The 24,178-nt window shown below is 36.7% G+C and overlaps 3 protein-coding genes across 3 annotated transcripts; all 3 read right to left on the reverse strand.

Annotated features, from left to right (window-relative positions):
- Window positions 1–279: 279 nt before the first annotated feature.
- Window positions 280–5,787, reverse strand: LOC125187186 (uncharacterized). Its single transcript, XM_048083722.2, has 8 exons — window positions 5,523–5,787; window positions 4,455–4,632; window positions 3,623–3,894; window positions 3,432–3,536; window positions 3,239–3,346; window positions 2,137–3,152; window positions 910–1,900; window positions 280–813 (listed from the first exon to the last, which is right to left on the reverse strand). The coding sequence occupies exons 2-8, from the start codon at window positions 4,619–4,621 to the stop codon at window positions 521–523; spliced, it is 2,952 nt and encodes a 983-aa protein (XP_047939679.1). The 5' UTR covers window positions 4,622–4,632; window positions 5,523–5,787; the 3' UTR covers window positions 280–520.
- Window positions 5,788–12,724: 6,937 nt separating this feature from the next.
- Window positions 12,725–15,135, reverse strand: LOC125187504 (ubiquitin-conjugating enzyme E2 PEX4-like). Its single transcript, XM_048084103.2, has 6 exons — window positions 14,976–15,135; window positions 14,804–14,859; window positions 14,605–14,724; window positions 14,368–14,496; window positions 13,185–13,314; window positions 12,725–12,981 (listed from the first exon to the last, which is right to left on the reverse strand). The coding sequence occupies exons 2-6, from the start codon at window positions 14,807–14,809 to the stop codon at window positions 12,893–12,895; spliced, it is 474 nt and encodes a 157-aa protein (XP_047940060.1). The 5' UTR covers window positions 14,810–14,859; window positions 14,976–15,135; the 3' UTR covers window positions 12,725–12,892.
- Window positions 15,136–19,988: 4,853 nt separating this feature from the next.
- On the reverse strand, window positions 19,989–24,178 carry LOC125186685 (TOM1-like protein 9). Its single transcript, XM_048083099.2, has 10 exons — window positions 23,939–24,178; window positions 23,141–23,219; window positions 22,805–22,903; window positions 22,606–22,719; window positions 22,373–22,515; window positions 21,847–21,928; window positions 21,632–21,717; window positions 21,348–21,539; window positions 20,813–21,264; window positions 19,989–20,705 (listed from the first exon to the last, which is right to left on the reverse strand). The coding sequence occupies exons 1-10, from the start codon at window positions 24,037–24,039 to the stop codon at window positions 20,191–20,193; spliced, it is 1,863 nt and encodes a 620-aa protein (XP_047939056.1). The 5' UTR covers window positions 24,040–24,178; the 3' UTR covers window positions 19,989–20,190.

Consider the following 24,178-nt stretch of genomic DNA (forward strand, 5'->3'; position numbering starts at 1 on the left):
CTAGTTCTGTTAGTTTTGTTGTGTGTCCAAGAACGTAGCGTTTTACCGGCCGAAAACGACCGACAGTATTAGCAGCGTATTCCCAGTGTACTTTTTTGTGTTTACGAGTGGATTTGTCCGTCGATAAAACGCACTTCTTTTAGTAGTGTAGGGACCTGCATAAGTTTAAAGAATCTAGAATGATACCTCCAACAAAAACAATCAAACAGCAGCATTTCTTGAGATCTAAAACTATATGTATATGCTTCAATGCCAATCTAACAAGACTCACAAAAAAAATACACACACGAACGCTAACTTTGATGTTATTTATGCAAATTTTGGATATGGTCTGAATCTGAGTAACATGTTCTGAAAAAAACAAATCACCTTAAGGAAACAAAACTAAAGAGATCGATCCCATAGAAAGAAAAGCATTAACTCTGTCTTACTTCACCAACTAGCGAAGCATAATTAACTTTAACACGGGGAGGAGGTGCAGACGGGGGGTGCAAGAACAATGCCATAAGGTTATCTCTAGCTATTCTCTTGAATACTGTCTACCGGGTGCATATTTTCTCGCTCTTCCTCTTTTCAACCCCTCCAAATTCAGGCCCCGAGATCTTTGCTTCAGAGAATTCCCTTTTTTTGCTTTCAAATCTTTATAAGATATAGTATACTCATTCTTTGCATCAGGAATGCTGAAATCAGCAGGGTTCCGGTTGATACTGCAAATTTCCATTGCCACGTTGCGTCTTGATGGTCGAGTTAGAGGATTATCCAAGCTGCTTGGGTTGAAGGCATTACTGTTTCCTCGTGGTGGAGGCTTGTTTTCTAAAGAAATCATGGATCATTTTTCAGAAATAAATGTCAGTTAAAAGAAAACAAATGCAGTAATTACTATCAACTTCTGATGTAAATGGTATTAACCTTGAGCATAGGTTTTTTTCCAGCTTGAGGTTTCACCAGGAAAACGGACACCATTGAGTAATGTAGGGAAGTCTTTATTACTGCGGCTACCTTGTGAGAAGAAAGATCTACTGAGGAACGAGTCGTTCTGGTTTTCACTTAAATTAATCCGTGGATGGTGGTTGCAGGGAGCGAAAGGTTTGTCAAGAAAACTATTTAAACCAACTCTGTACGTCGACCCTGATTCAGTTCCACGATCCATCAAGGACAGTAACTGCATAGCTGGAATTGCATCATTTGTATAAGCATCCATAGATCCTGCAGACTTGGTGCTCGACCCGGTTATACCCTCTTTCACTGCAGAAGCATCATGTAAAGCTCTTCTTGACTCATCCTTCATTTCACTTATAGTCTTCCCCTTGTAACTTTGGCTGGGGAATGACTGCATATCCATGCCATTTGACTGAACAGAGTGGTTCGTTCGAACATCAAGATGAAAAGGCACATTCTTCCTCCTTGGAGCCCATAATAGGTCAGTCCCTTCACTAGGTGTAGATCCTGGATAGAGAGAATTTGAGGCCGAGTTCTGTGCTTTCTTCGGGTAACAAGGTTTAAATGAGCTAAAAAGGCTGAATTGGTTCTCCCCCATGCTGCCTCTGTCCAACTGACAATTTTTCACCTGCGGGAAACTCAAGCTTCCTTGGCCGGGTCCTTTCTTGCCACTTGTAATGCTAATACCACTTCTTGCATTAGCTAGAGGAAAATTGATGATGCCTGGATGTCCATCGGTGTAGACATGGGGAGACCCTCTAACAGAATTGTTGGTGGTAAAATCAAGGAGATGGTTCCTCGAATTTCCGAGTGTCCTTTCATGTTGATTCTTGGCCAAAAGCTCGACTATATCCATAGGTATATCATCTGAAGTCCCACCAGATTCTACATTGCTATGTCTGTTTTGGATGGCCTGTGGCTCAGACACTCTGAATTGTCCTTTTCCTTCTCCAGCCATATCCTGAAGATCAAAACAACTACTAGTTAATATCAAATGAAATTTCATACAAAAGTACAACAGTAATTAGTATAACCACAAACATCAGAGATATTATACCCCAAGCAAGTAGAACAAAACAAAACTGTCAAGCTGGTTTACCCTAGAAAGACTAATAGCAGTCCAAATCTGAAGTGTAAAGGTTGAGTAACTTCATAGTAGAATAGTCATGCAATTTATCAAAACAAAACTTGGCATACCATGTACTCAGGTGAACACCTATTCTCAGAAGTTAACATCGGATTCCATTGAGTTGAAGATGATTTTTCCGTAAATGACTCGTTCAGATCCGGAATGGCCCTATGCTGCCTACCAGACATTTGGTTGTTTGAGTTTTTTTCAGCATCAGCATAGCTGTTCAGTGAAAGCTCCAACACAACTTTCCCTTGAACGTTGCAGTCTCCCGTAAAGTTATTTCTTGGAGGCACGAGAAGTCTATCAACTTCGCCTTCATGTCTCTTACTTGTGGACTTATCATAGGTTCTATCCACTTCTTTTCCAGATATTGAATTATTCAAATGTGGTGCAATTTCTCCTCTTATGGCAGGAGGGACATTCTCCATATTACCACAACCAGTTTTGTCCGGATCACAATGCCTCTGTGTGTTTTCCAGGAACTTAGCATTTGTCACTGGCGGCAAGTCTCTTATCAGCATTCCGTTGTCATCATGAATATGCTCCATCGTTCTTTTGATTCCAAGAGCTCTATTTCTTCTGGGCTTGTTCTGTTGAGTCTTTGCACTAAGTTGCAAATCCGACTGTGGAGAGCCATCTCCTTCCGACTCTGAATCAGATTGTAGAAGCATCCTGCGTTTTTTATCTGAACCTGGAATCGGACATTTGAATCTTTTAGCTTTACCTAGTGGATTAGCTACTTGAGGAGGTCGTCTGTATTCTTCAGCAGCAATCTTTCTTCTCCTATGAGGACTTATAGTTACTGTTGCCATCTCTGCAGATGTCTCTAACTCAGAATGATGATGTGAATCATCTTCCTTATCCGTAGATGTGACCTGCTTCCCACTGGACAAAGCAGACCTCACTTTAATGTGTTCCCTCATAGATTTTTTTTCTACCTTCATTATATCAGCCAGATAGCGCAGCTTCTGTTTTCTCCTACGTGGTAACACACCACCTGCAGCATCACTCGGAAACGATACATCATCTGGCTCATCAAGTCTGAATGAAGCATTCTCAGCTATTCTTTCATCAGGCACATCTGAAACCCAAAAACATAACCAATATATCATTCGAACACCTAGAGATAGCAAAAACTCGAAGATGCAAATTAATTCTGCCAGACACCTGCATTGTTATTGTTTCTCTCTAAAATCTGGATTGGATTAGCTCTTTTTATATCAGCATATGAAGCCCCATATTTGTCATTCCGTACATCTGTTTTCTCTTTGCTTCCTGCAGACATATTCTGGGCGTTAATAAAGGACTACATAGCATCTACAGGTTGGAAACTTGGTTAATGTAATAAATCAAATCTTACTTGTGCTAGCTTTATGATCCTTGCACTTTGAATCAGCATTTTTTATTTTGTTATGTGGATTGTTGTCTTCCCCATCTATAGACCTCCTTAAAACATGTGAATTTCCTGCAAAGCAGATTAGCAAACACAAAACAGATGTTAGAACACTTTGCCAGACCGAATATTCCTAATTTGAGAGTACATGTATGTACCTATATTTCGTCTGCTGTGAGAGAACAAAAATTCGTTTTCTCGATCAACATGCTGACAAGAACTTGTGCCAGCATCATTTCTGTCTGCAAGCACCATCTCTAATCCAGTGCTCTCAGCAGAGAAGTTTGAGACACAGGCCGGACACTGCCACCATCTGAATTTGGGAACAGATAGTGGAGGTAGATCATCGACCAAATCATCATTTACACCTTGTGAAGAAAAGGGAAAACACGTCTTCGGGTCTTTTTTCCGCATTCCAGCAACAAAACCACTGTGCATCCACAGACTCAGTTAGTTACTGTTTGTCTGTTTGATGAATTCTACAATCTCTAACAAATGTATACTGTATATTTTAGCTGTCAACTCAGCAAGTATAAGTAATGAATAAGAAGTACATTGTTCGATCACGTCTATAAAGAGCATTATAAAACTTCTAAAAGCTACTCCTATAATGTGAAACAACATGACTGTGCACGGAAAATTAGAAACACAAAAACTTTTATCCAGAAGCCAAGAAGCTCGAACAAATGTACGCTTTACAGCACAAATCACTAATACTCTTACATGCTTGCTTGAAAGTTTTTAAGAAAATATGCTCTAACACCAATACATCACACGTTCATAAAAGGAACAAGTTATATTTCCATCTATGTTTCTAATCACCACAAGAAGATACAACATCAATGAAATTAACTGCAGACAATATCATATTGCAGCATGCAGTTTATATCTCCCTTCACTTGCCACTTTCCGACAATAAATCGCAATGGAGAAATGATCAAGTATTGGCATGACAGTAAGCAGTTTAAGATATAGTGAAGAAAGACTTACCGTATTGAAAAATGCTCGTGCAACTGTGACTCGGTCTCTTCCATGGCACAACTGAGATCTATAGCTATAGAGTTAATCTGAACAAATGATCCTACAGACTTTGATGCAGAAACCGGAGAATCATTTCTTTCGTGACTTTCTTCCATCGCCACAATACTATTATCCATTTCAAAATAACCTGAAAGCATCACACCAAAAAAGAACTGAAGATCAATGAACCAATCGCTTGCGATCGCAACTCGAGAGCTCAAAGCACAAATACCAACAGATGGGAATAGCAAGACTAAGATCATATACTTATATCACATGCGATATAAAAACTAAAGTGGAGATCCGAAGTTCATTAGTGATGTAGAATCGATCCAAAACTTAGGCAAACAGTCTCGATGCAAAGTCAATACAAAAGAAGAAACCCAATCTCAGCACCAAGCAACGGTAGCATGAAATGCTGAAACTATATGGAGAGTTAGAAACCCTAATTTCACAGTCAAAGTAATCGCATAGAGCTGAATCCAGTCAATGTTTAGCCGTCGAGACCGTTATATTTAACACAGCTGAACTTACCGAATAATAAGCAAAACGAGTAAGAAGATAAAAAAATAAAGGTAAAGGCAATTCTAGGGTTTTCTTTAGGGGGAAAAGAGAGATGCTGATTTGATTGCTCACCACCACAGTGAAATCAATCGACGGCTCACAAATCAGCTCGAAACCCACATAAACTCTCACAAACGCAATCAAATAAAAACCCAAATAAATCTCATCTCACTACATAAAATTAGGGTTTATCGGAAAAACGAAGCGATGTCCTATCCACTACACTAGCTAACTCAGTAGAGATTCAGCTTAAAACCACCATAAAATAACGATAATGTGAAGCGGAATTGAACCGGAAATAAAAAAGGAAATAAAATAAACCGACGCCATAGAAATAAATGGAAAGACCCACTTCAGATAAAGAGATATTTCAAAAAAACAAAATTAAAAAAAAACAGCTCGAAGTCAGCTAAGACCTAAGTACGGAGCAACGAAAAAAAAGGAGAAATTCAGCTGAAACAGTAGAAAATTCACCTTAATCGGAAATCGAAGGACAATTTTTTTGCAAATCAGATCAAAAAAAGGCACCGCTGATTTATCGACCCAGCAAAATCCTTCAGCGAGATCAAACAGTCTTCATTCGATCGATGAGAAGCTCGCGAATTCATCGCGATTGGGCGGGGATTGGACTTGGGAAGAAATGGAAGAGAGCTCGCATTTTTTTAGGTCTGAAATTCGGAAGAAAGTTAGAGAGAGAGAGAGAGGAAATGAAGAAACAAGAGAGAGAAATTGCGCAATTTTTTTTTAATGTCAGTTTACTGTCGACACATACGAAGTGTTTTCGTATTTATACTATTTTTTTGGCGTAGTATGCATGTGTGAGGCCGTTTCAAAAGGGGTGGGGGCGGCCAATGGGATTGCGCCACGTAGCGCGGTGGTGGGATTGGGTTTTCACTTTAAAATGCCGTTTCCGGAAACCCTAGCCAGGCGAGGGGTGGGGCGTCGGGTGCACGCGCCGCTTTTGGAGGGCGGCTGGGGAGTCGGCGAGCGTCCACGTAGTTCGGTGCGGTCTCATTGGTGCGTGGGGGGGACGCGCGGGGTGGGAGGGTGGGGCTTTTTTTTGATGGAGAAATAAAAGAGAACCCTAAATTTTGTGTGGTAATAAAAGGAGGGAGAAGGTAAAGGTGGGGATAACCCTAAAAGGGTGAGGCAATTTCAATTGGGGGAGTAATTAATTTACCTATGTTTATATTTAAATATTGAGTGGAAATTAAATTTAGTTAGGTTTGAAAAGAGTTTTTTTAGGGTAGTTTTTTCTTCAAAATTTTATTTGGCGTGGGAATGTGTTAGTGAGTGCATAAATGGGATCTTAATTCTTTCATATTTCGTATGAGAAAGAAAATGTACTACTATGTTTGAAGTTAAACCCGATTTATATATTAAATGGAAGTGGGGATAATTTGATTCTCTTATCAAATGTATATAAGAAATGTTTTTTTATTTGTTTAGTTTGAGTAAAGAATTGCATGCATTGATATGATGGGCCCCACGTAATGTGGATTCATGTAAATAATATTTTTTGCACATACCAAGATTTGAAGGAAAGTAAGTATAAATTTTGAGTTAATTTCATGAAAAACGTAGGGCCATTTATAGATGTCACTAGATGAGGCTCTCTTATGTGATGTGAGGGTGTAAATTTATTTCGTTTTTTAAACAATATAGTATTATTTATATGTATTTATTTTTTAGATAGACGATGAAAAACAATTTACACAATTTTATATACTAGTAGTATTTTTTAGTGGCGAAACAATTTTAATATATTATCCTACTATTGATTTATCTTTTTGGCTTTTTTGCTTCATAGATATCGCAGTGCGATTCATATGATAAGGAATTGTACACCTAGTCTCCTAACATTTCTACACATTTAATTTTTTTATGTGGCTCTTTATAATTATGTGCAATAGGTATTTCGGAATATATTCATATATATGTGGAAGACGACTTGAGAGAACCAATTCATACAATATTGAGAAAATATATATCAAGTAATCAATGATATTGTTAGTTTAATATAGTACATGAAAAGGAATGTAATCAACGATATTAACTAATTAAGAAAGATAGACAAAAATATTTAATTATATATGCCCTGTACATATAGAGGGAAAAGTATGATTAATAGGAGTATCTCTTTAGCCATTCAAATCTCTATATATTGGCATGTAGTAGTAAGTCAACACCGACTTATATTTACTAAGCTAATATCTGGCGTTAGTTATTATAAAAAAATTCCATGTTATCATGTGTATACAAAATAAATATAAATATACATATATAATGTGAGAGAAGGGTGCATTAATTGAATCTTATATTGCATATGTTCCACTATATGCCCCTACTTGCCATACGCATCAAAGTTGTATTTAAATTATAAAAGTAAAATTACATTCCCTCAAAAGAATAAATAAAGTGAAATTACACTATTTTCCTTCCAACATACCTTATTTACTCACCCAAATAAAAATGGTTTTCAGTTTTCAACTAATATTATTAGAAGTAATATTAAGTAAAATAAGATCTGATGTGCAACTTATTATTAGGTAAGTGCATTATGTATAATTTTGGATGGGCTAGAGCCTAGAGTTGACAAAAAAGTTTAGCATTATGTATAATTTTGGATGGGCTAGAGTCTACAAAAAAAATTAGATATCATCTCGTAGTTCATCTGGAATAATAAAAATAAGATGACATTACAAGGATTCGAATCAAACTACCCTTCAACAGGCCTAATGAATGAAGAATATAGTGAGCAAGAATTGATGACAAGTGGAACTTCAGAGATAAAACCTGATTAATGCAGGTGAATTATCTTCCTTCTTATCTTCTTATCTCAATTTGGTAGAGATATACATCTTCTTATCTCCATTGGTACAACAACTGTTGGTACTATACTCGTTCGATGGGATTTGATATATCTGGATGAGAACACCAACTTGAAGTGACGCAAGCTTATTTTGGTTGTGGCATTATTGTTTCTACTTTTATTTGACTTTGAATCTATTTTGGTTTTGACTTTTTTACTTTGTTTATGTTGCGAGTGTAGCCATGATATTTCGTTGGATATTTGGTTTGTCATTTTAACGGTTTCAACGGTTTCTCTACAGAGAGAAAGTTAAAAATACTATACGATTTTTATACCGTCCAAAAAACTAGTAAAGATACTAGTAATATTTTCAAAGTTGACATACACTCTTAATATACATTCATAGTATTTGAAATGTTTTTTGAAATTAATACCACTGTAAAATTTAAAACCATTGTATATTTGCATGGTATTATAGGCTGCCTAAAGTTAGAGTAGAAAACAATAAATTCTCGATTGAATGCTCATTTTCAGACAATGAAATTTCAACGGTTATATACATTACCCAATGGGTAAAATTGTGTCCTTAAAGTAGCTCTAAGAAAATGTACTCTTAAATCATATAAAGTCACGAAAACCCTACCCAGCTACATATATAGTCTAAACTTAGAAAGTGAAACTTTTTTATTTTTATTTTATTTTTCTAAACTCAAAAATTCTACTTTGAATTTTGAACTATTAATTTTATAGTACTATTGTTTGTTTAGAATTTTTCGAAATAAAACTAGAACTTTATCAGACGTGATCAAATTGACGTCTAAAACTTACACAAAATCAGAAGTTCCACGTACACATAATTAAATATTCAATGTCTGCAAGGAAGAAGTCTTCCCTAAAATTCTAAAATACAATTCTCGAAATTTTCAAATTACTAGTATAGTAGTATTAATCTAAAATTGCCCACGTAACACTTCTATAAGTATTTCACTATTCTATAATGAAATTTTTGGAAATAGTCTATTTCCAGAAAAGACCCGGAATATTAATATGATCATATATTATTATGGCCATGAGAATATGCATTCAATTTTGTACAGTAATAATAATAATATCTTCATCATAAGAATATTCCATTTTTAAAAACTTTTCTCATCTCTTATAGAATGCTAATATTCTCTATTTAGTTTCATTTTAAAGTCATTTTCTCATTTATAAAGATTGAATAGTTACACGGTTTTGGAAAATGACATTTTCATAATTAATGTCTCTTTGTGTTTCCTTTCCTTATCTCCACTATATTACAACAGTTATTTAAACAATAATTAAAATTCTCTCTCTTCAAATCATAGTACTATCTTTCTTAGAGAATGCAAAAAGAGTACCCACAAGATATACTAAGATTCCTCACCTATATATATAGGATATGTGTTTGATGATTTACCAATTAAGATTATCAATATTGTTGTGATGATTTGCCAATTAGCATTAAATTAATTATGTCTATAGAAAAACAATTTTACAGTATTTGAGTGAAAGCCATTTACAACATTGAGATATTATTGAGAATTTGGACATAGTGCTATATACTAGTACTACCAACTAAAGAAAAAATAAAGGAAACTAAAATAGGTCTAGATCTTTCAGCAGTAATTTACATAATTAAAATACAAAGTAAGTTACAGTTGGTCTTTAGTTTAACTTCACACGTTTATAAAACTAGGTTTTTTTACGTCCTCACATGCGATGCACCATGTCAATGACTCAATTAGTATAATTCAAAAACATAAAATAGTAAAAAATATTACTCCTTGTTTTTCTCAGAAATTTTTGGTATCGAAATGCTGAAAATATTTCTAACTAGCACAAAAAAAAAAGGTACCATCACAGAGCTATACTATACATCAAACAAATTTTACATAGCATAGCTAGTTTCTATACTTATTTTAATACTACTATATTTAAAAAAAAAAAAAAAAAACTTAAATCTTATACACATATTATTTTTTGTAATGAAACATACAAAAGATGACAATCAATTGAATATAATTTCATACTTTCATAACTATGCAACAAAACTAAACATTGTGAAAATAAACTAAAAGGCAATGAAGTATATATAGTACTAGTATCTTTTAATGGAAATAACTACAAATTTATTTTCAAAAATAAGAATCTCATAGTACAAAAATTTTTAGATTTATAACTCAAGTCCCACAAAGTCTTTTGCAATTATTACCTTAGTGAATTTTATATAAAATTGTCGACTTGAAATAGGCGACATTTTAAAGTGATCATGACCCCATATCGATATACATTGATAAAATTGCGCTGATAAAATATATGTGTACGGTTATATTCATTTCCAAGACAATATAAATCGATAACCAAGTTCGATTTGGTAACAATTTAACTAAAAAACATAATTTCGTCGATTTGTTAACAATTTCACTAAATCAAACACAGTAGTATTTTTTTTTTCAAAACTCGACAAAATAACTTCAATTTATAGTACTATATGATCGATTAAGCTTAATTAGATCTAGAACTTATAATTAAGAGCATATATATATGTGTGTGTGTGTGTTGAAATCTTGTTATATAGTCATATACTCCATTTTTTTTACATCTGCAGTTACTATATCTGAGGTCACCTAATATTAATTTTATATTAGCCACGAATATTTTGTGGTTAGCTGAAGATAAATCCATGCATAAATCTTAACAAATATTTTCACACCCAACGTGAAAGTTGGATCCAAATTTATATATGAAGATAAAGAATTCAGATTTTTTTTTCCTTGGAGAGGTTTGTATTTAATTATCTTCATTTCTCTACATTCTTCTGAAACCATTAATTAACATGCACGTGGTCAAGATGTTTAATTTTTTATTAATTGGCCATATATTAAAAACTTGTATTATGCATAATCCACAACACAATTATGCATATCCACAACATAAATACGTATTATTGTATAACAAAAAAAGCATTGTTAACATGACACCATAAAAAGATTAAATAATCCTTTATTTTATTATGATTATACATGGACTGTAAGAACCATTCTAATGAATTTGGACAGAAAAAACACAACGCAACACACACACATATATAGACTGTAAATTTATATATCATCATTTATAATTTGATTATTTTTTTCTGATATGAATTAAAAACCCATCATTAAATGAGCTAGGGTCATGATTGAAATAGAAAGTTTTGTGTACCAACAGCCAGTGCAATGCTGTATTATTGTTGCATAAAAGTCCAGTGGTCCCAAAATTATTTTTTGTTGAGACAAGTTATAAAATTTAGGAGTTTGCTACATCAAAAATAGTATCTTTTGAAAGCTTGTCGAAATTTCTGGCATATTGCTATAAATTTTAAATTTTAACTCTTCAAATTGAATGTGCGTGTATGTAAAATGTATATATGCACAGAAGAAATCCTATTTATTCTTTTATATAATTCCACCAATGCATAATCTGGAGATGTTTAACAAATAAATTTTAGTGTAGCATGCACGACCTTTCAATTTGTAGCGATATAAACAAGAGTAAGATGATGTGAAAGAAAATGTATCATGTCACTAGAGGTGAGTAGAATATTCATAGTCGAATGACCAAATCATATAAATTGAAATATCGAATTTTCGGATTGAATCGAATTTATTTTTCAAAATACAGATTTTCAATTTAATTTGGATTGTTTTTTTTTAAAAAAAAATCAAACATCAGAAATATATCTAATATGCATAAAATATCATTTCAATTAAAATATCAACAATAATATTTATTTAAATATTTTTAACTTAATATATGTAGTAACAAATATACTAAAAAACTATTTGCAATTTCTCAACTTTAGGATTTAATAAATTTTCAGTACAGTTGGCATAAAAAGTTACAGAATTTTGGATTTGAATTTTCGAATATTTATAATTGGTTCGAATTTATATTATCTGAAATTTCAGATATTTCGATTGAGAATTTGGTATTAGGCGAAAAGAATTCCAAATTCAACCCACACTTCACTAGTGATAGAATTAGGGGCGGCAAAATGGGTAAAATGGGTAGCGGGTAATTCCCATTTTGATCCGCTATCCGCCGGGTATCGGGTACCCGATATCCGACGATAACGGGAAATGGGGCGGGATCGGGTAGTGTATTTTAGAGTTTTGCGGGTAGCAGGTATACCCACTACCCGTACGGGTATACCCGTTAGTCCCGTTAATACCCATTGTTATTAGTATCAGAGCCATATATCATTTTTAATACTCCCTCTATTCCATATTAATAGAGGCGTTTCAAATAGTTAAATTAGAGAAAAAAATAAATAGTTAAATAATAATAGCCATATACACCTTCATTTTGAAAAATTAAAAATAAATAGTTAGAATGGAGAAAAAATAAAGTAAGAGAGATAATAATATAGAGAAGAGTATTTATATTATTATTTTTCCTAAATGAGTGAAGAAAATGAAATGTTTCTAAGAGTTCTTTTGAAACATTTTTATATTCCGACGAACATACAATTGAAAACTCATCGGAACTAGCTATAGAGTCCCCTCACTTTTATTCTTAATCTATTCAAAGTTTACCATCAATATTAATTAAGTAAATTAGGGAACATTGACGATTATTATGGTTTTCAAAATATTTATTCGAATTTCAGGTCGGATACGGGTACCCGCAATGCCAGGTACGAGATACCCGACACGGGTATCGGGTAATCCCGGTATATCACGGGGCGGATATTGGGACAACCAATTTAGCTAAAATCGGGTACGGGTACCCGACTTATCGGGTGCGGATACCCGCGGGTAACCCGTTTCGCCACCTCCTCTAGATAGAATTGAAATCATTTACACAAAGCATAATTTTATTCATAAAAAACAGTAGCGGTGTCACTATTTTGTAAAGCAGGATGTTAACGTACAACCTAGATGCATGGAAGTACAACAGGCTACAACATTTGTATATGAAGAATAAATGAGTTTATTTCAAAGAAACAAATAGGAAGGAAGACTGTTCACTGCTTCTTGGGCATGGCAGCAAGTCTTGTATACATCCTAGCCATCGACTGGTAGCCTTGGATATCGCCTGACCGGAGAAGATTACCTTCGACAAAATGACAAAACACATCAACCACAATAACTATGGAATCGGAGAATGTAAAAACAATCATAATGAAATGAATAACGCGACTACACAAAGAATAAAGTGACTGCAAAAACTTGTGCACATCCGGATATATGGCGTATCCACTATAAAACTGAATTGAGCAGATATGTAACGCAGACGGGTATCACAAAGTTCGATACCTGAATCGCAGTTAAGCGGGCTGTCAGGCTCTGGATGACCCATCAACGCTATTATAGCCCTACAGACGGACTGCAATGTCCAGGCGGGGCTCCAAGCATTCTTCAAGATATCAAGGCAAATCTCACCCGTCTGCATAAAATAAAACGGAGAAAACAATATTATAAGTACGGGAAGAAACTAAGACGTCTTCAGATTATAAAACCCAAGCATCACAAACTATGGAATCAACAGGCACAAAGAATCCAGCAGTGCATAGATGAGGAAAACTACAAATCAACGGAATAGGAACTGTGTGTAAAGTCGTTCCTTTGTCTTTCTAGCATCTATAGGGATGTCCTAGTCGTCTTTCATGTCGGGACTCGGGAGGCCATGTGCACTACCAGTTTTCAGACTCCGACACTTCACTCAGCACTCTCCCAGTCATACTACAAGCCACATGATGCCAATAGGAAGTAACAACAAATCAACCAGCAAAGGTATGGAAAAATAAAACTGGCTATCGACTATATAAGTTATAGCCAAGACATATAGTACCATCATACTGAAAACGAGGGATTTGTTTCACACTTAACCCCAAATGCAACCTCTAATTCGGCACTTCCATTCAAAATATACAAGTTACGCCAACTACGTACAACTTCACAAAAACCAGTACACAAACAAACAAAAACTTGATTAGGAGCTCTGTCAAGTGCTCCATTTCAGCAGTTTCACTTCCACAACAAACTCTAATACTAACATTACTCTGTTAACAAAAGACTGTAAAAACTACAGAAATCATCACACATTTTGCTCTTCTCGTCATACAGCAATCGCACGACACAATAGCAAGAAATAGATCTCTCGAACTATCTAACGAAATCAGAACATCCTACAACAATCCAAGACTAATGCTAACATTACTCAATCACGAAAAGACTTAGTAACTACATAAATCATCACACATTTTGCTCTTCTCGTCTTACAGCAGTCACACGACACAATAGCAAGAAACAGATCTTTCAATCTATCTAACGAAATCAGGCTATCTTACAAGAATCCAAGACTAATACTAACATAACTCAATCAACAAATAACTTTGTATCTACAGAAATCATCACACATTTATGCTCTCCTGCCATTCTACAATCACACGACACAACAGCAAGAAAACACATCTCAATGCAAGACAGCATTAACCACCTTGAAATGCACATTTGGATGGAAAATCTTGGTCAGAAATCGAACTTGAGGCGGCTGCAGAGGATAATGCTCCGGCACAGTAAACGCAAGCTGGAAAACTCCTCCTTCGTAAGGAGTTTCCGATGGCCCCTATGCACATCAACAAAATCGACCAAATTAATCCAAACAATCAAATCCCCAATGTTTTTCCCCCAAACAAATTCACACACGAGCTCAAAACGAGAAAATCCAAACCACCTTTACAAGAGCAGTCCATTTAAATATGTTGGAATCATCACAAACCAATTGAATATCAGGATCGGCCGCTTTCTCTCTCTGCACTTCTTTGTACTCCTTGAAAAGCCTAGCCCTAGACGCCTAAATCCCAAAAATTGATCAAATTCACCAAAACACAATTAAAATGAAATAGATTGAAGCTCAAGAGAGCGAAATTAACCTGCATTATAAGCCCTAATAATTGGAATGAATGCCGCCTCGATGACTGAATAAGAACTGCACCAAGTCGAGATTATCACATGTGAATCAGAAATTGAATTATATGCAATCCAACAATTTCAGAATTAAGAAAATTTTCAGAATAGAAAGAGAGATTCCAGAAGCATTATTACCTAATCCTTGAGATTAGCAGCAAATTGGGGGAAGGAATCAATAAAGTCACGGAATTTTCAAGAAATGGAGAAGTAAATCAGTTGCTGGATGAGGAATTAACAATCACGACGAAGTTTCCGACAAGAGAAATTGGTGTTGAATTCTAACACCATATAATCGTCATTTCCCTTTATTAAAAGTCAATGCATTTTTCCATGTTATATTTTACTCTCTCTTACTATTTTCTCTTTTTATCTTTCTCCATTTTTCATTTTCCACTTTATTCTCTTTTTATTTAATTCACCTAATACAATTTTTCTTAGTTTTGGTGCTGAAAAGAAACGCCTTCATTACTAGGGAACGGGTCCATTTCTATTTTTTAAAAGCATTCTCAATGATAGTAGTATTATTATTTTACTTCCGGTCAATAAAATCGTTCCTATATTTCTCTGTTTGTGATTTTCTCAATCCATTATCTGATTGTCACATCTCTAAATTATTCATATTTACCTTTTTTATGTTTTGTCATTTATTTTATATTTTAATTTATTTATGTCAATTTAATTAAATACTTGTTTTAATTAAAAATATAAAATATATCCAGGACATAAATACTCACTACGCTTCACAGTCAACATTTTAATTAAATGGTGGGCTCGAAAATAGGCAGCCCAATTCTAAGAAAAATACGCTGAGCAGATTTGGGCCTTTTGTTTTATTTTACTTAAAATAATTATATTATTGACTACTGTTACATGTAACCATCATTAAAGTCAGAACATTTTGTATGCAATTAATCGAAAAAATCAATATGTTTATTGAATAAGATAGTTCCTCCACCAATAACTCAAGGAGTTTTATAATACTATAATTTGCAGCAATTTATTGCCATTTTTGGTAATTAATTTATGTAGACTAGCAAAAATAATAATAACTAAATGAATAAAAGTAATTAACATAAGTAGTACTAATTTACAAGCCCTGTATAAGAGAGAAAATAAATTTATAAACTGAAATGAGATTGAGACTTTTCCTACCTAAATTTCTGAAAGAAAACTTAAGTAAAAAAAATGTATAAATGTATAAACTAAAACGAGATTACATTCTTCATACCTAAATTTCTCTTAAGCGAAAGAAAACTCGGAGTGAGAAGAATAGAGTTGATGTCGTAACAATCACTATCCATTTTACCAAACAAACCAGTTTCTCTAAAAGTTCTCCTCTTTTTAGAATAATATTGAAAGAGCTTCTCGTCCAACAACAGCAACATGTCACCATTTCGGTAAACATTGATAGGCCGGAGACGTTTGAGTAAATCTGGACCCTTAAATATTCTCCTCGCTTGACGGTGCAATGTACCTTGCACCAACATTTCTCAGCTTGTTCGTATTCTTTCAACAACCAAAGTTGATTATCATAGAAAATTGGTTCTTCATCACAGAAACACAAACAATCCCCCCAAGTATACAACATTTAAAGTTAAAAAAACATAGATCCCAAATACTTATATCAAAAAAATAAAAATCTAATTTAAATAACAAGCCTTTCTCAAATCAGATATTCAACCGTATGGAAATAAATATAAATGTACTTAGGCACGGTTAATAGACGGAGGAGATTACCTTCAACCAAGAGAGAGAGCTGTTGAAGAAATGCTAACTTTAAACATACTCCATATTTTTCAATTTTCTTTCCTTTTCTATGTTTACTAAATAAATAATAGTATATATCAAAACTCATTTTTACGTGAGGTTTTTCTAGAATCATTATATTAGGATGATTAACTTCCTAGATAACCATAAATAGATAGTATGATTTATATTATGTAGGAAGTGTAAATTTGGTAATCAACGGCAATCATTAAAAATCTAAAAAAAAATCTTAGAATTTTAATTTTATATATAACTCTCTTGATATCACACATCGAATTAAGATAATTCTACAAGAATTCTAACGAAATTTCGACTGCATACGTTCGTAAGTACTAATAGTAGTAGTATACATTTGTTGACAAGATTAGTCTCCTTCGACAGCCAAGTCCCTCGAGCTTGCATGAATTCTGCGTACCATAAAACTAAAGAAGATTGTCCAATCTTATAAGATGATCTTATAAACCTAGAACTGGGGAATGTTTGCACTGGCCAGTCCGTTGTAAATAAGCGAAAACCCCTCTCATCCTTCCAATAAGTTTCAAGCCGTTTTATTCTTGATTCCTCTTCAGCGTCAGAAGTGATCTTGGGCTTCTTCGAGGATGGATCCTCACCTCTAGAGTGCATCATAGCTCTCTTCCCACGCCTCCCCATTTTCCCTCTCACTTATAAACAAAAATTTACTCGTGTAATGTGTTATCATTAATTAGAGCATCCACAATAGGGGACACTTTTACGTTTTTTGTCCATAGCCACTTTTTATTTGTCCACGGCCACAAAAAAAAGTTTCCGCAGCAATAGTGGACACTTTTGTTAGCCACATTTCACTTTATTTTTATTCTTTGTATATTTTAATTCAATTAGAACTAAAATTATCGGACTAAAAATAATTAGAAAACGAGATAATAATAAAATTAAAAAAAGCGATGAGACCAAATATTCGTTGTATTAATGGATATCGGAAAATTATACAACGAACATTTTAAAAAAAAAACATATAAAAACAAATAAAAACACCGCCACCATCTACTCGGTGGCGGAGTCGGAATCCTCTGCCTCTTCTTCGTCGCCCACTCCCGCCGCCGCCCTTGTTCCCGCCGCCCCCGGCGTCGCCCCTGCCCCCAGCGCACCCGGCGCCGCTGAACCAGACCACCCCAGGTCCTCTCTGATCCTACACATGAGCTCATAGTATATCGCCTTGGTGACCGGGTCGGTGGCGGACTCGTAGAAACGGCAGTTCTCTTGCAGTTGTTTCATCAACTGCACATTCAGGTTCCTGTTCAAGACCACACGGGGACCAGGGCCCACGGACTGAGCTCCAGAAGGCGGCTGCGCGCTACGCGATCCAGACGCGGACGCCGAGTAGCGGGAGGAACTTGCAGGCATTCTGGCGCTGCGGATACTGGCCTTTTGCCCCAGAGGGCGTGAGCGCATAGTGTGTGTATCAGAGGGATCCTCCGTTTGGACGTCGTTGAGGTCGATTGATTGTGAGCCGCTGCTGCTGCTGTAGTTCCCGGCTCTGTTGCGTCTATTGCGCTTCGCCCCTTGAGCTTCAGTCTCCTCCGCACAGATGGCCTTGAATTTCGGCAGTTCTCGAGAACGAGAAACTCCTCCCACTGGGTGAACTTAGGCTTCCATTGCACGTTGTATTGGGACACAGACAGAACCTTCACGTCGGCCAAGTTGCGGCCACTCTCAGCGTTGATAAGGTTGTTGCCGTAGATGCCCGCGAACTTCTTGGTGGGTGTCAGAATCCTCCCAAACTTTTTTTGGATCTGTTCCACGTCACGCGGTTTGGCGCCTGGCGGCTTGAAGTCATTGTAGGTCAACAAAACGCGCTTCCAAAAGCCCATCTCGGTCTGATCGGTGCCAACTACGGTGTCTGATGTGACGGAATCCCATGCCCTCGCCACAGCAATCGACTCCTCTTTGGTGTAGTGCACGGACCGACTCACTACTGCCGACTCGCTACCGCAGCTGCCGTTGCCATCCTCGTCGCCGCCCGGGTCGCCGCCGCCTCTCCCCCCACCGCCGTCGCCGGAATGTCTCGTCGGCGGGGTGTCCGGTAGGCCCGGACTCATCAGCCTCATCATCTGCTCCAATGTGAATCTATTGAAATCAGACAAAGGAGACTGGGTGCGCTGGAAAGAGTGAGAAGGGGTATTCGGACGCGGATGGTTGGTCGAGTCCATAGTGGGTCGATAATCCCCGAATGCCGATCGACCCAAATTCCTCTGATGCGAGGACTGACCCCAATATTGGGTTTGTTGCCACGGCGGGGATGTCGGTGACCACGATTGGAATGGAGGGGGACTGGGACTCGATCCCCGAGGAGTGGGACTCGATACCCACAGCTGAGATGGCTGGGAAGAAGGATAGGATCCGAATCCCGATTCTTCAGTGCCGGGTGAATCTTCGTCTCTCCCGTGCATTTTGTAATTCTGTAGAGTGAAATTGGATGCGGAGTGAAAATGGGTGTGGAGTGAAAATCGGTGGGATATTTATAAAAATAGGCAAAAAAAACAATTATAAATTCGAAATTGAAAAAAAAAAAAGGAAACCGACGACCGCCGCGGCGGTTTCGCCGTGCAATAGATAGCCGCCGCCGCCGCCGTATTTCTCTCTCCTCCGGCTCGTCCTCGGCGCTTTCGGGGCGAAAGCCCTTCCGCCCCCAAAAATCGTCCGCCACAGTAGCCCGCCGCGGCTTTAGTGGATGCTCTTAGTATTTATTTTACACAAATATGCAAACCTAGCACGTAAAATATTAAAATTGTCGACCAAAGATTTGCAACTAAAAGGCAAAAAAATGGCATTAAACTCAAGACAAAAAAAGAAGATAAACTATGAAATACTATTACACAATAGTATTTTTTTTACTGAGTTCTTTTCACTTTAAACTCAATAAAAATAGTTATTGAGATGAATTGCAGATAATCCCAAACATTTCCCTATTAGGTATATGTTGCCGAAACTGTTGTAGTAAATTATGTAGTACTTAGTAGTTTTTTTTGATAAAAAGCATGTTTCAGTATACTGATAAATACTCCCTCCGTCCGCCATTAGGAGTCCCGGTCAATTTTGCGCACTCATTTTGTGAAAATGATAGTAAATAGTTAATGTTGAGAAATTGTAAAATAAGAGAGACAATAATGTAAAGAAGACTCTTATCAACATTATTCTCTCTTACTTTACAAATTCTTCACTGTAACTATTTATTATTATTTTTACGAAACGAGTGCGCAAAAATGACCAAAACTCCTAATGCCGGACGGAGGGAGTACTATCTTAAACAATAGTATTTATTTTATTATTTTATAGAACGGTTACATTATTATAAATTATACTTTTGATAAAAAAAATCAATTGATCTAAGAATTTGGGATGTAATAAAAGTAGTGGACACTTAAAAATATATAGCCTTGCCCAAAAAGAATGGCCCCTTCCCCTTTATTTTATGTGTGAGAGAAGGGTTATTTTGTGTGTATGAGAGAGAAGGTGTGAATGCAATGATACAGTCCAAACAAACAAATTACAAAAAATGCATATGGAATTAGGAGGTGCCAATGCACAAGAAGCAACTCCCAATTCAACCTGCTCTTGCTTTGGCTGGTTTGAATTTGGTGATGTCAACCAGGTCACCGAAGAGCTTGTCCTCCGGTTTCTTCAGCTTTCCAGATGGCACGTGGGATAGTGCCGATGCAGAGTAAGAAGAAGAAGATGCAACGCCGTCCCTCATTGATAAGCCGGACATATTCTGCTCAAGACAGTAGGCATAGCCATAGCCGGCCATTTGGTTGTCGTGCATATGCTGGGGATACGCATACCCCATCTGGTCGGCTTGCATTGGTTGATGATACGCGCCCATGGGTTGTTGCATAGCCCCCATCATCTGGTTGCTCAAGTGGCTTGGATACATATAGGGTCCTACCACCTCTGGGATGTTTGACTTTGTTTCGGGTTGTGGAATGTAGGCCCCACTTGGCGATGGCTGGAAGCCGTTGGCTGCTACTTGCGATTCTTGAGGTTGGCTAATGGCTGACATGCTGTTGTCCAGCTGGGCTTCCCATGGGGGAGGAGGAAAAGCACTGCTACTTTCAGAACCTACCGATAAACAAGATTGCATCGATCAATAAGTTTAGATCATGGCCCGTTAGATTCACACGATGGGATCTTCCAAAAGACGGAAGTTAAAAAAAAAATAGATGTACCATAAGTTGGTGAGTCTGGCAGTTGTTGCTGGTTCGTCTGAACATTCCACAGGAAGGCAGGTTCTTGCGAGTAAGTCGACTGGTCATGTTGCGGTGCTATCAGGCTCGAAGCAATTCCGTTAGGGAGTAGAGACGTCAGTGGAGATTGACCATTACTTTGTTGCTGAATATGAGGTAATGAAGAATAGGCTTGCCCATTGGAATTTGAGGATTGAAGGTTACTCGGTGGATACATATCAACCAGAGCGAGAATATTCTGCTGGGACGCAGCTGGGCTCGTCGGCTGAGGATCCGACAAAGGAACAAGTGCCAGAGAGTATGCTGCCGGCGAGTTGAAATCATCTCCGCTCAAAAGATCAACTTTTGCTGTGGTTGTCAGTTGTCCATTAGCTGACGGAGGAGCAGCGGCCGTGAGCAGCAACTGTCCCTCTAAACTAGTTTCATAGGCCGATCTGAGAGTGATATTATACAACCAATTCAAACACAAACAAGTTGAGAAATATTGATATCAGTATATTTCATGAACAGGAATTACCCATTTTCTGATTGTGTATCGCCAGTGTCAATGAGGGGAGCATCAATGTTGACCAAGGCTCGAGCAGGTTCGGATTTTTTGCTCTCGGGTTGAAGAACAGGGATAGAGCCGGAAGAAATTGATTCGTGTCTAGCCAAAATACGTTGCAACTCATCATTCAGAGCCAGTCCTTGACATAACAGTGATTCATCCCTACATCACATAAAAATGGAAAGGGCCACTTAACAGATAAAATGAAGAGTAGAGAAATAGACAAGAAATGCAGGATGGTGGCGAGCTTTTACGTCGTTGAATTAACAAGATGTACCACTCTAATCTTATACGCACTGCACTTTTTCACCAGATCAATAATGATATCTTGCTTTACTTCCTGCCACCAAGAAAACACAGTTATAAAATAGTCTGGGTAGCGGCTAATCCCGAAAAGTATATACAGCCAATTTTAACTTAGGCTATGCCTTTAATGGATAGAAACTTCAACATTCTGTCATCGTAATACCTCTTTGTTATCAGGACCTATAGCATTCAGCATCTCGGCAAGGACATCCATAACACCACGTGCATTTTCCATTACTGTCGGGCTAACACAGAAAGATCTATCATCAACTCTATTTATACAAGGATCATTTCATTCTTAGTAAAGCATTGTTAATCAAAATTTATCACCTTTGAATGTATCCGGTTTCAATTCTAAAGAAATCAAATAAAGCTACTGGGTATTTAATGATTAGTTAAAAGGGGTTGGTTCCGGTGAGAACTTTTAAAAATGATAACTTTGAGAACTGAAAATCATACGAGTTCTCTGATGTGTCACAAAACATATCAGGTCCTGATATTGAGTCAGGAAAATCAACGAACTGATATTGAGTCAAAAAACTGGTGCGTATTGCGATGTCAACTGATATTCGTGTATTTGCGGACTGATATAGTTTCATGTTCCGACTTTAAGAAAAGTATTGAAATGACCCATCTCCGTAGTTAATATGTAGAATTCATAACATAGTGAGAACTTAAGAGAAATGCACCTCAATGTTGGAAAATCAGATTCAACGGATGAATCAGCTGGAGGCGGTCTAGACTCAGAATTACTGAGATTTTGTGGGTAAAATGTTGGTGCTGAAAAAGGTTTTGAAGCCTCGGAAATTCTGGGGAAAGCTGCTCCAGCGCGCTGACAAAAATGCCACAGGAAGCATAAATAAGCGACATAGATATGTTGAACATGAAAAAATGCAAACTAGCAAATAATGTATATGCTAACCAACAACTCCTGATAAGCTGCAAAGTATTGGGTATATCTTGCCCTTGGTCCTCCAAAGGCATCTTGCCAAGTATTTATCAATATTAATATCTTCTCTTTCACACGAATATCCGGCTGCAGCGATAAACTTCGTTGTTAGAAATTCAGGCAAATATTTGGAAACAAGATCTAATTGGTGCCACAATTGCAATTAGACTACCTTCTTCTTTGCAATTTTCACCATCTCACGCGGCAACTCCCTCTCAGCAACAAGCACGTGGACAATATCACCACAGTTCTTCACAATGGTCTCCAATAGCTAGAACACAAAACAAAACCCTGATTTAACATGTCATAAGGTGCAGAAAATCGGTTACATTTCCTATGAAGGTCTTTAGTTGTGGACATTCTTCCAACGCTTCACGTTATAGAGTGGGAACTGCTAAATTTCATTAAAGGAACACTGAATAGAAATCGAGAAATGTGAGTTGTTCGAATCAAGTTTATTGTTACTACAGGACCAGCAAAATGTTTATGCACGAAATATCACACTTACAGTCAGGGCAAGGAGCTGGACTTTGGGCCGTCTGCTACGTATGCGATTCTTTATACCTTTCACAACATCTTTTGCTTGTCTGATACAAACAAGAGAGACCATTAGTTCACAGGAGGTATGTCCTATGCTTTCTCGAGATAAACAACCATAATGCAGATACGAATTTCCAACATTCAGTATGAATGAAAGAAGCTAATTACTTCGATTAACATGGAGATATAAATGATCCCATAGGTTCCTCCTTCCAACAAATTACCTCATACCTCAGTTTTCCTCGCACACTTTGTGATACACCAACCACTAAAGGCATCGTAAATTTTACTCCTCCCACGAAAATAAGACTATTTTTCACGAACGAATTGAGTATAAACTTATCATTAAAAGGAAATATTGTCACTTAATCATATATCCTCATCAATCTAATACAAAATAAACTGCTAGATAACATGATATTGTGGAAATCAATTCAAACACATGCCAACGGCTACATGTTACAATGCTAATAAACAGTTAACAATATGTTCAAACTGCAGCTCAAGTCAGTGACATCCTAAAATTATCAACTAGATCGTCATGATCACAACATCAAAGCACTTCTTCAGCTCACCGACATTCCAAACTATCATTGATCATTCCAATTTCCAATCACAATTATCATTAACCAGTTAATTACATAAATAAAAAAAATCAAATCAAATGCAAACTAAAAAGCATAGTGTAAAAAAAGAGGAAATGCAAGCAATCATCAAACAAAGAAAGATTAAAAATAAACTTGCAGCTTGAGAGATAATTAATTACGCGGGATCCGAGTTGCATATATCGCAGATCTCGATATTCCTCGCCCAATCTGGACCGATCAGCATGTCGCTTGTAGCTCTTTGCACCATTGCATTCACCATTTTCGCTCTCTCGCCGGATAAAAACCAGTGATCGCAACCAGAGCCGCCGCAACGCCTCCGGCGGAACCAGTCAGGAAATTCCGGCGAGATTAGCTAAATTATTTCTTTTGTCGGGAGGAAAATAAGTAGAATTTTATTT

Source organism: Salvia hispanica, chromosome 5 (assembly GCF_029641045.1).
Source record: "Salvia hispanica isolate PSC_SH4W2 chromosome 5, Shi_PSC_v1, whole genome shotgun sequence".
In the NCBI taxonomy this organism is placed as follows: Eukaryota; Viridiplantae; Streptophyta; class Magnoliopsida; order Lamiales; family Lamiaceae; genus Salvia; species Salvia hispanica.

What these genes read in the sequence shown, in the direction of transcription:
- LOC125186685 (XM_048083099.2), bottom strand. Translation starts at nt 24,039, where the DNA reads ATGGTGAATGCAATGGTGCAAAGAGCTACAAGCGACATGCTGATCGGT. An exon ending in TCCAGCTCCTTGCCCTGACT is followed by an intron (nt 22,904 to 23,140) that starts GTAAGTGTGATA and finishes TTTGTGTTCTAG; the next exon opens with CTATTGGAGACCATTGTGAA. An exon ending in TAGGTCCTGATAACAAAGAG is followed by an intron (nt 21,718 to 21,846) that starts GTATTACGATGA and finishes TCTTGGTGGCAG; the next exon opens with GAAGTAAAGCAAGATATCAT.
- LOC125187186 (XM_048083722.2), bottom strand. Translation starts at nt 4,621, where the DNA reads ATGGATAATAGTATTGTGGCGATGGAAGAAAGTCACGAAAGAAATGAT. An exon ending in CACGAGCATTTTTCAATACG is followed by an intron (nt 3,895 to 4,454) that starts GTAAGTCTTTCT and finishes GTGGATGCACAG; the next exon opens with TGGTTTTGTTGCTGGAATGC. An exon ending in GAAAAAAACCTATGCTCAAG is followed by an intron (nt 814 to 909) that starts GTTAATACCATT and finishes TGATTTCTTTAG; the next exon opens with AAAACAAGCCTCCACCACGA.
- LOC125187504 (XM_048084103.2), bottom strand. An exon ending in ATCCAAATGTGCATTTCAAG is followed by an intron (nt 13,315 to 14,367) that starts GTGGTTAATGCT and finishes TATTTTATGCAG; the next exon opens with ACGGGTGAGATTTGCCTTGA. An exon ending in CCCGCTTAACTGCGATTCAG is followed by an intron (nt 12,982 to 13,184) that starts GTATCGAACTTT and finishes ATTTTGTCGAAG; the next exon opens with GTAATCTTCTCCGGTCAGGC.